This window comes from Malurus melanocephalus, unplaced genomic scaffold (assembly GCF_030028575.1).
Source record: "Malurus melanocephalus ecotype Western Australia unplaced genomic scaffold, MMel_1.1 scaffold_504, whole genome shotgun sequence".
NCBI lineage: Eukaryota > Metazoa > Chordata > Aves > Passeriformes > Maluridae > Malurus > Malurus melanocephalus.
This window is the reverse complement of record NW_026623736.1, coordinates 172945-188642: the sequence shown is the minus strand read 5'-3', so window position 1 is coordinate 188642 and position 15698 is coordinate 172945. Positions and strand designations below refer to the sequence as shown.

Genomic DNA, 15698 nt, shown 5'->3' with positions numbered 1-15698 from the left:
TTTTCCTGCTGGAATGTCTGGAGCCTGAGATATGAAGTCAGACAGAACCAGAGATATCTCAAAGTCGGTTCTTGAAAATGAACTGCCTAAACCAAAAGATTATGCAGTGTTTTGCTGTCTTTTTGCCCCAATTTAGATAGCCCGGCTGCGCAGTGAGCTGGATATTGTTCGTGGGAATACAAAAGTGATGTCTGAAATGTTGACAGAAATGGTACCTGGACAAGAGGATTCCTCAGACCTTGAGTTACTCCAGGTAACAGTTTTCTAAATAATATGATTTTGATCCTTTCTGTGCTTGAGTTTCCATGGGGGGATGGGTTTTGTTGTGGCTCACTTCACAGCCTGGGTTTGCTTGGGTGGGGGCTGTGCTTGACCCTGGCAAGTGCCATCACTTGATTTTCTTCATTCCTTAAAGCTTCCAGTGACAATTTCCTGACTTGCCTTGAAACTTGTTCCAGTGCTTTCCTCTTTGTGTAGCTATAATTTTTTCCCAACACTGAATATCAGGTCTCCTTTACCTCTAAACAGCTTAGAATTGCCACAGGTTCTGKTGGCCCTGTGCTTTTCTGCGTCTTTGACACTCCACATCACCACTTGTGTGGAGTCAAAACATTCCCAGTCATACTGCAAGAAGAAACACTCCATATTTCCATTTAAATAATGCTAAGGGTCTGTGGAGTCTCTGCCACTTGAAATCTTACATATGAACAGTCTTTCCAGAAGATATGTTCTCGTGAAGGTGTAGTGTCTTAAGGCAAGTGCTCAGGTGAAGTTTTATCTGTCCAGAGGGCTAGACTGGATAATCAGGAGTGATTTCTTTGGTGGAAAATCTCAATCCAGTGCAGTACTTTGTATCTCAAGATGAAACACAGTATAAACTGAGTTCTTGTCTCAGGCTTTACACTTAATTCCCAAGGTCAGTGGTCATGGGGTGGCCTTTTGGCTGAGGAAAGTCACACAGTCCCACAGATGAGGAGAACAGATGAGAAGCGTTGCGTTCTGACATTCCAGCTGCTGCCCTTAACGTGGTATTTGCCTTTCCATAGCTTCAGAAATAGCCTTCTGTTTTGATCCTCCAGCGGGGAGGATGGGCTCCCACAGCAATCCGTTCRGAGGAAGGCAGGGAATTGCTCTCTGTGATACATCAGAGGTTGAAATCCATCCAAAAACTGGTCTCTCGCATGCAGTGGCATTGTGTGTTTGTCTCGGAGCCATGATGGCAGCTGATGAGAGGCTTTGCAATAAAGAGCCTTTCAGTTACTGCCCATTTGGGTCGAACTGCTCAAAACAAAAGCAGCTTCCAGGAAACCATGACAGGCCGAAATCGAACAGTTTGCTTACACTGAGAAACGACCAGCAGCATCTTGACAGYGTAACCTTAGAGCACAGCTTTAAGGTGAAAGAACTTGATCATAAAACRGAGTGACAGCAATGATTCTTTATTCCACCTGGCTCCCTTCTGTGACTGATGCAGCCTAAATCTGAATCACAGAGCTGGGGAGAACCCGTTTTTGATCACAAAGGATGGTTGGTCTTTTGAGAGCTGAGARCTGGGTGCTGCATGCAAGGACTCCTTGCTTTGAGGTTTATATAGCCCTCCTCCTTAAATAATTCCTGACATTTTCTCCAACAATCAAATGTAAACAGCCTGCTAGAGAGCCAGCTCTGAGCAGAATAGATAGGTACTGTCAGCCCTCTCGGAAAGGCAGCAAACAAACCTCTGAAATGTCACAATCTGCTTGGAAAGTGATGGGATCAAAACTGACATTGGAGAACACATTCCTCAAGCTGTTAAGGCAGCTGGATTGCAGTAGGTGAAATTTATCCAGAGCTTAGGATGTCAGACCATGCAAGGAAAACAAACACATTTTTGCTTTCATCCTGAAGGTTGTGTACCAACAAGTCATCCTTGTTTAGTGCTGAATTTTTGCTGTGAAGTRGAGCTGGGAGGAGTGGAAGATGACAGAGGGACATGCTTTAGCTGGAATGTCAGTGCTTATTGAAGTAAAACTGTGGGTTTGATCAGAGGCACCCTGCCATATGTCACATTGCTTCTTGCAGTTCTCCTCAGCAGACCAGTTTGACCCTTGGTCAGTACAGAATTCTGCTAAGTAATTGGTGATGGAAGAGATGTCCTGGAAGCATRAGAACTGCTGGTCTAGGCAAACTGAAATCTAGATTTCTTGATGGGAAACTTCTAAAATAAATGCCCTCGCTCTGCATTCCTTAAAATGAAACTCCCCATTGCATTWGTGCAGTCTCTTGTCTGTGCTTCTGCTCAGTGTAAGGGAACATTTCTCTGTGTGGCTCAGTCCTGTAGGGTGTGTGGAACACTCACCTTTTCCTGCTCTTTGGTTTGTTTTACCCTCATGTTCTCTGTAGTTGGTAAGTTCTGTGTCCCCAAYGCTTCTCATCCTAGCACACACTCAGTATTTGTGGTAGCCTTGATGAACCTTTTTTCCCCCACATGTTCCACCATCCACATAATTTAGTTTTTAAGGGTGATATCGCCAAAAAGAGCAGATTGAATTTTCCTTAAAAGCTCTCTTCTGGAAAGCTGTTGTATTAACATGTTTTATTCTTAAAACAGATGACTAAAATACAGATATTTATTTTCTGAAGTGCTCAGAGTTAAAGAAGAATCAGGAAGTTRAATTGTGAATAGACTCTCAAGGTTTTATGCCATCATCTCTTGAAGGGCGTTTGATTAGATGTGCTTTTGGGTGACATTTAATCATGCATAGATAAACTTGTCTTAGTGTTTCTCAGCTGGGGGATATGTTTGGCTGTGAACAGAGCTCAACTAAATCTACTTATTGCTTGTTGCTTATCAGACTGTGTGTGCACAATGCATTCCTCCTAGGAACTGAACCGAACCTGCAGAGCCATGCAGCAGAGGATTGTGGAGCTTATCTCACGAGTGTCCAATGAAGAAGTCACAGAGGAGCTGCTGCACGTGAATGATGATTTAAATAACGTCTTCCTCCGATATGAAAGGTGGGGCACCTCTCCCAGCAGCCATTTACATTCATTCAGGGTTTTTTCATAAGGATAAAATAGGTCAGTTGGTGAAATTGGGCCATCTGGGCCAAGGGTCCAACATGACGCAGAGAACCAAACCACAGGAACCATTTACACGATATTTTTATAGCCTTTTATGGTAATATTCCTGTTTCAGTGAATTCTTTTAATAAGGTTTTTTTTGTATTATCCACTGAATTTTTGTGGGACATATCCATAAAAATGCAAGGTCACCTTGTGAAAGCTCTCTGTACTAGCAGAGATTCAAGTCTGCAAGTCCCTGTTGTGCAGGACTGTGCAGGTGTGGGGACCARGGACCAAAACCAGCACTGCATAGTCACTAGCTCCCCTGCTAGCCTGCACTCTGCACAAATGTCTGTGCTGCTTCCTGGCTTAGGGAGGCTCCCGTGAGCTCTCTCTGCCCTCTGATCTCTGAGCTTTCCAGTTCTGGTGCAAGAGGAGCTGCCTGAGGTGGGCGGGAGCATCGGGCATGCAAAGGATTTGTTTTTAAGCAACACTTAAAATCTTTAAAAAAAAAAGCCTGTCTTGTGCAGAGCTAATGTTTCGAAGAGCTGTTCTGCAGGAATCATCCCTGGGGACAGGACTTGGGGCACAGGACTTTCGACATGTCAGACAAAGGCACTGTCAGGCACATCTGCTGCAGGAGGTGACACGTGATGCCGCAGTCTTGGGAAAGTTTAATCTTCCCCTTAATGACAGGCCTGGGGAGCGAGGYACTAAAGAGTACCCTTTGTTCCTTGCTCTTAGCACAGGGCTTTGTTTCTCAAGCCTTTAAAAATAAATTAGACTCTAGATCTGTGAATTTGTGCTGTCACGGCAAAGGCTGCAAAGACGACTCAGTGCCCTCGATTTTGCCTTTGATTTCGTCGTTCAGAGGAGATGGGGCAAACTTTGAAACAAACGCTGGCTTTTTATGTGAAATGGTGTGTGTTTCATGCACAAGCAGGATTCTACAAGTGGCAGAGTGTAACTATCACTAAGGTTTAGTCTGGTCACCCTTAATAATTTTTCTATTTTCCCCCATCTGCGGYTTTGCTGACTGGGGCTGATGTGTTTGTAGTCATTATTCATGAAAGGGGAACTGAGTGATGTTCACAAGCTGTTTGTGGTRGAATAGCTGCCGCTGGTCTGAGTGTTCAATAAATTCCAGTTCCTCCTCTGCTGTTCCAAAAGCTCCACATCCATCATGCTGATTTCTAGCACAGGGGACCAAGCTCCGTCAGTGACTCAAGCAGGAGCTCTGGCCTTCGCTGTGAAGCCTTGGGATGTAAATGAACAGAAGCCTTTTGGTGAGAAATGAGGTGGGAGGTGTCTTAGGTTTCCAGCAAAGGGAGTTGGATTTCCAGTAATAGCAAACACCCACAGTTTCCTAAAATTGAAAWTTGGGCCTGAATTTGGTTTTGCTGCCTTTTAACTCCACATTTTTCTCTGTTACCTTAAGAAAACATTTTAGTTTGCTTGACATTCCCTGTTGTATTTTGTCCATCTGGGAGAAAACCCGGAGGATTATATGAGTATGATGGGCTTTTTGCTGAAAAGAGAGGTTACTTCTGAGACTACTTYGAAAAATTTGAACCTCCACGAAATCATGGTGCATTTCCTGGTAAGGAAGGAGATCAGACTGCCCTTAAACAGGSCATGGGAGCAGTTTTGAGTTCATAGAATCACACAATGTTTTGGGTTGGAATGGACCTCAAAACTTATCTAATCCCACCTCCTGCCATGCGTGGGGACACTTCCCACTAGATCATTTTGCTCAGAGCTCCATCCAGCCTGCCTTGAAGACTTTCATGAAATCTGGGTTTAGATTTGTGGTCCCAGATGCACTGAGCAGTGAAGACACCAGAGCTTGACTAACCAGACTTCTTCCCCTTAAAAGTATGAAGATTTTATCCAACATCATTATTTTTCCTTCTTGGAAAGTACCAAGGTATTTGAACGTAGGCTATTTGAATGGACTCAGGATGTTTTAAGCATGTTGAATCTGCTGTTCATTGTCACTCGTGCCATGTGTGCTGGGGTCAGGCTGTGCCACACCACACACACACAGCTCCTCATTTGCATTATTGCAGCAAGAAGGAGCTGGTAAGTGGGAGTAAGATGAGYTGTGGTGCTTGGCTTGTTGAGCTGTGAGCATCAATCTTGCTGCAGTTCCTCCTGTCCTTTGGCTCACACAGCAGTCTGTCACAAAGCACTTAATGATTAAAAAAAAAAACCCGAAACAAAAGACAAATCCTACAGTGTTTTTCAGGSATGTTTGTGCTGCAAGATCAGATTAGTCAACTTAAAATCCACCTTTGCCAAGAGTGCAACTTCTCAGCAATCATCCCTTTGTCCTGGCCTGGAGTTAAAGCCTTCAGGCTTCCCTTTTGAACCAGAGAACTGAAGCTGAGTGGCAAGCATGTCATGGCTTGGTTACAAAGTCATGTTTTTCATTGTTTATTGGTGGCTTTGATAATCCATGTTGGGTTTTGGTTTGCTTTTTTTTGTTCCTAAACAGATTTGAACGCTACAGATCGGGACGCTCAACACAAAATGCCAGCAATGGAGTAAGTACCTCACTCCATTTATTCTCTCAGCAGCTGCACCAYACCAGCTGTAGTACTATCAGTAGTATCACACCTTCTATTTGTCCAGCCCTGTGTCYTGCCTGCTGTGGTGGAAGCCAGGAAAAGTAAGAATGTGGCAAACCCCAAGGGACAACTTTTAGCTCAGGAAGTCACTTCACACTAAAACATCTCTGTGTTTACAATCCTTGATGGATTTTCATTCCTCTATTAAATTTTTTGATTGCTTTTGAGTCCATGTGGACTTTGGGAGTTCACAATGTCCTTAAGCAGTAAATTCCACAGTTTCACTATACATTTTTACATATTTATTTTCCATTTATATGTAACAAATATTTTGTTTACATTTTATCAAGTCACTTAATGATTTTTGTTTGCTTCACCTAATTTTTCTTCACTGTGTCTTACAATACCACTGTTCAGGTTAATTTTCTTCATGCCACTCATAATTTTATTATTTCATCTCCTATTTAAGCAGCCCCTTTCCAAGCTGAAGAGTTCTAATTATTCTTTAAATGAAAATTCCTTTGTAGTTGTTTTATAGCATTCAAGGTCTGAGTTCATGATGAATCTGTACTTCTATTAAATTTTGTATTCTGCATTCATARCCATTTCCTCTATTTACTTTGCTTTACCACTTCTCCTGCAGTGTGATGCAAACTTCAGCAAAGGCTCTGCATTGACACTTTATTCACAACAAAGAAGTTTTGTTTTTGAAAACAGTTTATACCTAATGTGGAAATTAGTAGCAGAGTCAGTTCGACTTAGCTCTGATGTCRGTCTAGTGTTAAGCACATTAGTTGAATCTGAAGAGATTTAGGTGACCTCCAGGAGAGTTTCCTGCTGTGCTGAGCAGTCAGACTGAGGGTTTATTGGTGGTTGACCTTTTTTATTCTGCACTCATCACTGTAGTATCCAAAAAACTGGTCCACTTAGCAGCATGCAAGAGAGAACTTTATAGGAAGTGCCCATTATTTTGTGATGTTTGATGTTGTACTGCAAGAAGAAATTGCTGGCATGTGTAACTTCTGTGTTTCTTGTGTCCTGACAGGTACTAAATGAGGTGACAGAAGACAATTTAATAGATTTGGGTCCTGGCTCTCCAGCTGTAGTGAGCCCCATGGTCGGAAACTCAGCACCTCCATCTTCTCTTTCTTCACAGCTTGCAGGTCTTGGTGAGTGCCTGGTCTGAATCGTGCTCTCCGCTACCTGATTAATGTTGGCATGTGGCCTCTGAAAGGTTTGGCTATGTGGCTTCCAGGAGGATTAGAAAGCATTCCCACTCCCCTGCACTGTGGCAATCTGCAGTTGAGAACCAGCCTGGCACAAAGGCAGGGATTGATTAACGAGAGAAAAAACTGATGGAAAGGATGTGCAGGTTGTTGTTCGTGGCAGAACTTGTACTACTTTTATTTCTGCATAGTTATCATTCTTTGTGAAATCAGCYTGGTGAATGTTCTTGATTCCCCTTCTACAAATAGTATTTGGAATCTTAGGATGAAAGGTTTTATGAAACTGTTATGTGGTTTACATTAAATTAAACCAAAGATTGCTTGATTGGATCACTGGGTTGGACTGAAGGTTCTCCACCTCTTTCAGCACTGCACCAATACCATATTCCTTGGTTTGAAAGCATTGGCTTCACAGTCAGTAACTGAGAGAAAACATTGTGGAGAAAGTTACTGACCATGCCCAAAATTTTGGATTGTGTTAGTGGTTAGTAACTATCTTAGGATACTGGCAGCAGGTACATACCAATTCCTAAATGCTGGCTTCTCGATGAGGAGCATTTATGGAGTGGTGCTTYCAGGATGAATTAGACAATTTCTACACTTTTTTTTTTTCTTTTAAGAACACATGATTAGTGTTCCTCCAGCATTTTTTAACAAAACTGTCTTCAGTGCTGCATCTCTCAGTGATGATGATGTTTGCATAGGGTTTTTTGTTTCACTGGTTCACTTGTTTTATCTCCTCTGGTTTTAGACTTGGGCACAAACAGTGTCAGTGGCACCCTCAGCTCCCTCCAGCACAGTAATCCTCGTGATGACTTCGACATGTTTGCACAGACAAGAGGCAGCTCCTTGGCTGAGCAACGAAAGAAGTAAGTTGGAATTTGTCTTTAGCACTGAGTCATGGCATTGCTGTTCTCTGAGGACATAAATCTAAAACTTCTTGACTTCAGTCCAGACTGAAAAAGTAGTTTTGGTATGTATTTTCATGCTTTTAATCCAATCCCTTTCCTWTTGGTTGTTATTAATATAAACAAGTGGAAAAGTTCCTGCTGCTGGACAGAGCAGATTGGCTAGGCACTGACTGTCTTAGTTAATGAGCTCACTGGAAACTTGCAATTGTGCTTGCCTTAACTCCTGCCTTCTTCTGAAGGCTTGTCATCCCATCCACCCATGTTTGAGATACAGGGACATAAGRGTCCTTCACCTGAAGGTCATGGATGTACTTTGGTGACTCAATTACTGTCATCAAGGGCTTGGAAACAGAATTACCATCCAGTTAACTCCCCTTTTGGCCCCGGTCAGCCTCTCATAGGCTGTCAAGGCAGTGTAGCTTGCCTAGCTCCATGCTACCTCTAATTTGTTTATATGCATAGGGCTTGCATCTTTAGAGCTGCAAATCTGGCACTTTCAAGGGCATTTAACAGGTCAAATTATCTTAATGTRAAATAAATCTATGCACTTATTAAGAAATCCTTTGATCCCTGTCAAGTGATACTCAATAAAAGACACACTCAGGTATTTTTCTTTCATATATTATTTCTTCCTTCCTGGGTTCAGATTTTCAAGGAAGTAGTGGCTACCAGCTGTGAGAACATCTTCAGTATCTTGTGTCAAGCTAARAAATGCTGTTAAATAGTTTATCAAAAATTTAGCAAACTTGAGCCAACAAATTTATTGGGCTCTTTTATTTGCAGTTATCAATACAGCTATTGGTGCTGCCTCAGCTGTGGTATCAGTGCTGAGAGGAAATGCTCTAATGTAGAGAGATGTGCCACCACTGGAGATTTTGGGCTGGGAGCCTTAATGTACAGTTAGAAAGGAGATGCATTGCAGGAGAGATCTAATCGAGGTCCCTCTGTCTCTTGTGCTAAATGAAGCACAAAACTACTCTTCCCACACCATACCTAATGGAACCAGGAGCACGGATGATCCGTGATTTCACAGGGGAGGATTGCTCTACCTTCCTTGGACTGTGCACTGTGTGAGCAGAGCCGCAGGGAGGAGGAAAGGCATGAGTGTGACTTGCTGTGGTGTGTAGGTGACAGCTCTGGGTGTGAGAGCTCTGGGTGCTGTGCTGACAGCTTGGGAGAAGCCAGCATGAGGAGGAGAGAGGGYTCCCCCTGCTCAGCCAGGCAGCCCCTCCCAGGAGCTGATTTATGGGCACATGTTTGAGTCTGTGCAGCTCGTGGTACACCACTGTGATCTGAGAGATGATGCTGCTGCCTCTGTCACCTGACTGCTACATGTCCCTTTTGCATTGCAATTTAAGGAGCTTTTAACAGCTCTGTAAATAGTGCATTTCTTTGTCTGCTTCACTGCAGTTGCATAATTTCATCTCTCTTCGAGTCTCGCTCTGCCTTCCCCCATGCACACATCAAGGTCAGGCTTCCAGATGTCATCTCCAAATCTTTGTTAAACATCATCTGCAATCAGTCCCTTTTTCACAGTCCCTCGCTTGCTCTTGGACATGCTTAGGGTGCCTCATGACCTGTTTGCCTGCCTTTCATAATGCTGATCTTACTGTCTTTGCTTCAAGGTGCTTTCCAAAACTGATGGGTGGCCTTTGTACAGACCACACTTGTCTTTTTGGGGTACACACMGTAYGYTCCAARTCTTGYTAAGAAAAAGAATGYGCTTTCTGGTTCCCAGGGGAGTAAATCAGAGTACCCAGAGTATTCYTCTCCTGTGAAGAAAGGCTGGGAGAATTGGGATTGTTCAGCCTTGGGKTGACCTAATTCCAATACCTGAAGGGAGCCTACAAGAAAGATGAGGAGAGACTGTTTACAAGGGTCTGGAGTGACAAGACAAAGGGGAATGGGTTCAAACTGAGAGAGAGTAGGTTTAGATTGAATATTGGGAAGAAATTCTTCCCTGTGAGGGTGGTGAAGCCCTGGCACAGGTTGCCCGGAGAAGCTGTGGCTGCTCCATCCCTGGAAGTGTCCAAGGCCAGTTTGTACAGGGCTTGGAGCACYCTGGGATAGTGGAAGATGTGGTGGCAGCAGGGTGGAATGAGATGATCCTTTAACATCCCTTCCAACYCAGGCTTTTCTATGATTCCATGATTGTTTGTGGGTGACTGCTGGACTTCCTTCTAGTTGTGTGGTTTGTTCCTTTCTTTCAGCGTGACGTATGAGGATCCACAGGCTGTCAAAGGACTGGCRTCTGCCCTGGATGTTCGGAAACAGAACACGGGAGGGGTAGGTCATGGCTCTGTGTTTTGTTATCCACGTGGAATCCAAGCTGTAGGTGGCTGCTTTGACTGAGCTTCTCATTCTGCATTCCAGCAACGTGGTAGTAATGGCTATTTTGAAATTGATATCTGGGAGCAAGTACTTGCTCAGTAATGATCTCTAAAGAGATGCTGCTTAGCACTCTGGTCTAAAAGACTTCAGAATCATAGTGGGTAAATTCTCCTGTGTCCTTGCAGCTTGTCTGGAGTCATTGCAGGGAAATATTTAATGGGGAATATCCTGTGAACACTGGTGTACATTGGCTTGGTTTGGTTTTGCTTATGGAAGTCTTAATCTACTAGACTTTGCTCCAAGAGYATGGATACACGAGCGAGTTACAGGGACAGAAATTATGCAGACTTTTAATGCTTCACATTCTTTGCCATAACTGCCCTCACATGCAGCCTGTTCTGTCTGCCCAGGGCAGGYTCCTGCTCTCTTGTGTGGGCAGAAGAGCCCCATGTGCTGTCACCTCGCAGCAGCTGGCACTAAAAACACTGGTGAGAGAGCTTGGCCAGCTTTGTCTGCATCCCTCAGTGAAGGCAGCAGCACAAGAGCTTTTAGATCATGCCTTGACCSTTTCTACCACCCTGCTTTTTAAAACTGTGCTGCTCTTTTGTACGCAGCTGTGTTTGAGAGGACAGAGCAAGTTCAGAACCTTTTCCAGTCCAGTTTTGGGCTGTGATGACCACTAGGGAGCACGACAGAGCCAGCGTAGCATGGGAGGCCARTGCAGCATGCATATGCCTGTCACCAGGGAGAATTGCCTCCCCATGCCTTGGCTGATCCCGCCCTGGTTCTTTCATGACATGAAGTGGGAGTGCTCTGGGCAGCTGGCATGCCTGGCAGCTTGTCCTCCAAGCCAGGGAGAATTTGTGTTGGGAGCCAGCTGGGGTCAGATCACAGCTGCCTGCCTGCCTGCCTGGGCCATCGTTCAGTGGGAGCAGGGCCTCAGCTCTTACAGAGCATCCCCCACCCCACAAACCTACCTGCTTCTTCCTGTCCCTGTCCTCCTGCACAAAGGGTCATTTATAACCCATGTCAGCCCTGTRACCAGTTGGGGCTCAGCCCCACGAAACTCATGGCAGCAGTACTGAGGGGAAAGGAGAACCATGAGGAGGCAGGGGCAGAAGTATTCCTTCACAGGAATTCCTGAATCCAGTGTGACATCCCAAGCCCCCAGTATCACTGAGCTGTTATTGGCAGGACCTGGGGAAGGATTTGATRTTCTGCTCTTTGTTCCTGGTTAACCAAATGCGAGGAGCTTCCATTTAGCTGGTCAAGGGGGCTGTATTCCCTCARTGGCCTCAGGGTCATGTCCTTATTTATTAACACTTTTGTTTCCAGYCAGTTCTGCTTGAGGCACCAGCACAACATGTCATTCCCACCAGCAGAGCTGCTGCTCTGCCCCAAGTGTTGTCAGTTCAAAGGGCTGTGGCTAAGCTCATCTGGAGGTCAAAGTTTTTTGAGGTGAATGCCTTACAGGTTGTGGAACYTGGGGCTCTGAGATGTTGCTGAGACTTTCAGCCTCTTTTCAAAGGTCCTGGAGATTGCATCGTGTAATCAGAAGAGCTTATTTGGAAATGCAGTTGCTCTGTAATTGGTAAACACTTTTTCTCAACTGTTGTGAGGCTTGTGGGTGTCTCTTCTTAAAGGAAATAAAAATTAAACTCTKCTAAASTTACCAGCYCCAGCGTGTGTAGCAAAAAACTGGCAGCGCTCAGTAAACGAAAMGACAGGCTTTAATTTGGGTAGAGCTAAATTAGGAACAGCTCTAGGGAGGAGCCAAAAGCTTTGCAACACATTCTTCACACACGTCTCGTTCCAGCACAGTTGTCCAGTGGTAGAATTCAGCACATCCGACGTTTCTAATGTAGTCATTCTCGGAATGGTCTGCAGAGAGGAGGCTGATCACGTGGCATTAGCTGTCTTTTAATGTGATTTAGCAGCTGGAAACAAGATGGGCTAAAAATATACTGTTTTCTTAATATTGCTTTTCCGTGTTGGGAATTGCTTTTGTTGCCACACAGTTGTTGCATGATCGCAACTGGGAGGAGAGGTGTCCAAGAAACAATTCTCTGGTGTTACACAGAAAGTAGATGAAATTGGAATGATTTCCTCCCTTTTTTTTCCCTCAGGAAATGAAACATAAAAAATTGCAGCTGATTCTCCGTTACCTGTGTTAATGGGGCCAGGAGAGGTATCCCGTGTGTGCAGGTGTCTGGGTGGATGTACATAACACACCCATGTGCTGAGCTCACCCAGTTCTGGGCTGGAGCAACTGTGCTCTGCTGAGCCTCAGCAAGCCCTTCCAGAGCTGGAGATGACTCTGCATCCCACCCTGGCTCAGGGAGGAGATGCTGAAGGACAAGAAGCCCTCTTAGAGTGTTTGTGGTGCTGTGCCGTGCAGTCTGCAGCCTGCTCAGGGGAGCTGGATGCATCAGCAGTCCTTTAACCTCTKTGCTTTTCAAGAGGGGCAGTTTGAAAGGCTGCCAGGACACTGCAGCAAACTGCCCTGACTTCACCTCCACTCAATACCATCACAGAGCTGCTGTGCTGTTAGTGTGGGGCACAGTCTGTCTGCTGAGGTCAAGGACRTGAGTGGGGTGTGCTGCAACCCACGGCTTCAGAAACAAGGGACACTCCACAGAGGTGACATGAGAGCTCCCAGTGCAGTCTGACCCACTGCAGGAGCTTGTACAGCCTCACTTTTCCTTCTTCTAAGAAGATGACAAACATCAGCCTCACTACTAGCCAGTGGTTGGTTTATTTTATTATTGTTTTTGTTTTTAATGAAATCATGGAGGAAGTGCTGAAACATTGTGAACTGTCTGTAGGAAGTGCAGAATTTGGGGTGAGGTCTGTCCCTCCATGGACAGAGCTGCCAGGCAGAGGGGGACACAGCTGCTGCCAGAAGCTACTGTAGTCATTTGTGTGTCTGTGTGTGTGTGTGTCTGTGTATGTGAAGTTTTTAAMTGTTTTATTACTTTATCATGGGTTGTTGCCGTGGTTTCTCTCTTTATGGACCTTTCTGTTCCCAACACAGAGGAGAGGTAAAGGTGGGAACTCAGACATGGAGCCCATAGACAAGTGGCTAATTACACAAGGAATGGTGAGGACTTCACCAGTGAARCAATTCCTACTGCCCACCCCAGTCCCTGACCTAGAATAACCATCCTCTGTTCACCTCTCGTCCTGCCCTATTGAACCGCTTGAAATCGGACAGTACAAGGAGTTCATTTCCCACCTACATCATTACCTGGGGCAAAGGGAAAGATTTGCACCAATTTCTGGTTTATACAGCATAAAGACTTGTAAACAACTGAATAATTTGTAGGATCCCATGTCACCTTCAGAAGAGGCCTGGGGATCCAATTGTTTCCTTCTACTGTCTTGATTTATTTATGCAGTATCCACTTTTCGAGGGATAAACACAAGTCTCATGGATCTTATTCATAAAGAGGGCACTTTCTGTCTCTCTTTTCTGGTAGTGCTTAACTTCATGGTCTGGAATAAACTTAGGGAAATTTTAGGATCATAYGTGGTTGAACTGAGTAATGTAGGGGTAGTTCTTTATGTAAGGAAGGGAATRGGAGAACTGCTAGCCAGATTGACATCTTCAACCCCACTGGCATTAGGAATCAGACTCCAAAAGGTACAATAGTGTTTCTGACTTTAAGGATTTAATTCCTGTGTCTGGTGATGCCAGTGCCTTGATAAAAATCAGGCTTCTGAAGATCACTGAACCTGTGCACATTCTGACCCTGTTTGAAGTTGTCCTTCATCAATGTGCTTGCAGAGAGAAGTTCAAAGCCTGCTTTAGGTGCAGAAGCCAGAGGAAGGGAAAAAATAGCCTCAGCTATGCCTTAAAGCCAAGTTCTAAGACCATTTTTTTTTGGACGATGTAATCCATCACTGTAAGTGTTTGAGATTAGTAGCAATAATGTGACCTAACTGTAGAAAATCCTCCTGAGAGAGTCCTGGCTGCAGCCGAGTTTAGAGAGGTGCAGGGAGAATTCCCTTTGCACTGGACTGTGCTGGCAATGCAGTGTGTGGGGCTGGGCACCAGGAATCCCATGGAGCAGGAACGTCACACTCCAGGGAGAGCCCCGAGTGTCCCAGACTAAGCTGTCCAGTGCTTAAAAAGAGAAACACCCCAGAAAATTTAAAGTTTGGACAATCCAGAGTGTTTAGTATCTACTCTATGAAACACTTGCCTTTATTCTTCAGGATTTAGGGCTAATCTAGATTATTTCTCAGGGTCAGTTTGGAAATTTGGCAGGAGTTTGCATGGCTGGTGCACACACAGTGATGGCACAGGTGGTGTATCTGCCTGCCCATGCAAGCACCCAGAAGCAGTTCCATGCCTGCTCACACATGTGAGTAAACATGCGACTAAACATGTGTGATAAATGCACTGTGAGTACCTGTCCCTGGGAGCCAGAGTGTCATTTTGGTGCTGTCAGACACCCACAGCTCATAAGGTGAGAGTGAAGAGCTGTAAAATGAGCAGCACTATCAGCTTTGCCTCTAATACTGTTGACTGTGGCTCACAGAGGCTCTYGCTGTTCGGTGGCTCTGTTGCAGCCAGGGATGTGCTGTGCCACTGTTAGATGTTCATCCATAATGAATAATCCAGTGATTGAGTTAGTTCCTCTTCTTTGCCTTTCCACTGTTTACAAGAGCGGGGAAGCATGAAATCGGCACCCCTGCTGTTCACACCACTCACACCACTGCTTTATTAAAAAAGCAAACAGCATATTCCTTCATTGGCTTGTGGTTATTCAGTCTGGAAAAAGGATACTGCAGCATTYATGGAGGCATATGGATTTGGGGAGGGAAGGGGGCCTGGCTGTCCAACCAGTCACTGCTCTTACAAGCCTGTCACCGTGTTTGTATGCTAAATACGAGAGAGAAATACCTAAAATAAAACTAAACTAATCATTAACTCCGTTTCTCTCTTAACTGGCTGTAGTTCTTAACAGTATTTATTAATATGACCTGTAGCATTTACAATGCCAGTGGATAACTAGAAATCCCAGGTATGAACTTGATGTGCCCATTCWGTGGGGTACTTTTTGTACTTTGATGAGGAGGAAAGAGGGGTGAGCTGATGCTGCTGTTCCCTGTGCCTGTACAACACRGAGACCACTCAAAGGGAATTCTTCACCTGCCAGAGTGGTTCTCACATCCCTCATGACCTGACATTGTTCTGTCCAAACCGTGAGACATTTCAGCTTTGGGTTGAGTCCTTCCCACTCCATTTCTGGGCATCCCAGTTCACCACACACCTTTGCAGTCTGTGGCTTTCCTCTCCCAGTGACTTTGGCAGTGTTGTTCTTGTTTCAAGTTAATCCATGGCTCAGTTCTGCCAGCAAGGTGATGCCAGGACCATGGAGACAGGAACAAGCCACACCTTTGTCCATCCCAGCTCTACCTACAAAGCTAAAACAGACAAAATGATACTGACCTTTTGGTTTCTGGTTCTTAGATGACTGAGGGATGGGAGATGAGCTGTTCCAGTGACAATGCAGTGCAAGGTCAGGGTTTTGCCATGCAGGTGTCACACAGGGGTCTGTATCAGCAGCCATTAGGCACAGACTTTACCATAAAACCACGTTTTAGTA

General features: G+C 44.8%; 1 protein-coding gene across 2 annotated transcripts in view; it reads left to right on the top strand.

Moving 5' to 3' along the window:
• TOM1L2 (target of myb1 like 2 membrane trafficking protein) overlaps positions 1-15698 on the top strand; it is a 54791-nt gene that overhangs the window by 26295 nt on the left and 12798 nt on the right. For both annotated transcript variants that reach the window (XM_057381320.1, XM_057381319.1), the window contains exons 7-12: positions 137-253; positions 2864-2997; positions 5543-5591; positions 6661-6784; positions 7593-7710; positions 9963-10038. In XM_057381320.1, coding sequence (XP_057237303.1) covers positions 137-253; positions 2864-2997; positions 5543-5591; positions 6661-6784; positions 7593-7710; positions 9963-10038 — 618 coding nt within the window. The remainder of the gene's footprint in view (positions 1-136; positions 254-2863; positions 2998-5542; positions 5592-6660; positions 6785-7592; positions 7711-9962; positions 10039-15698) is intronic.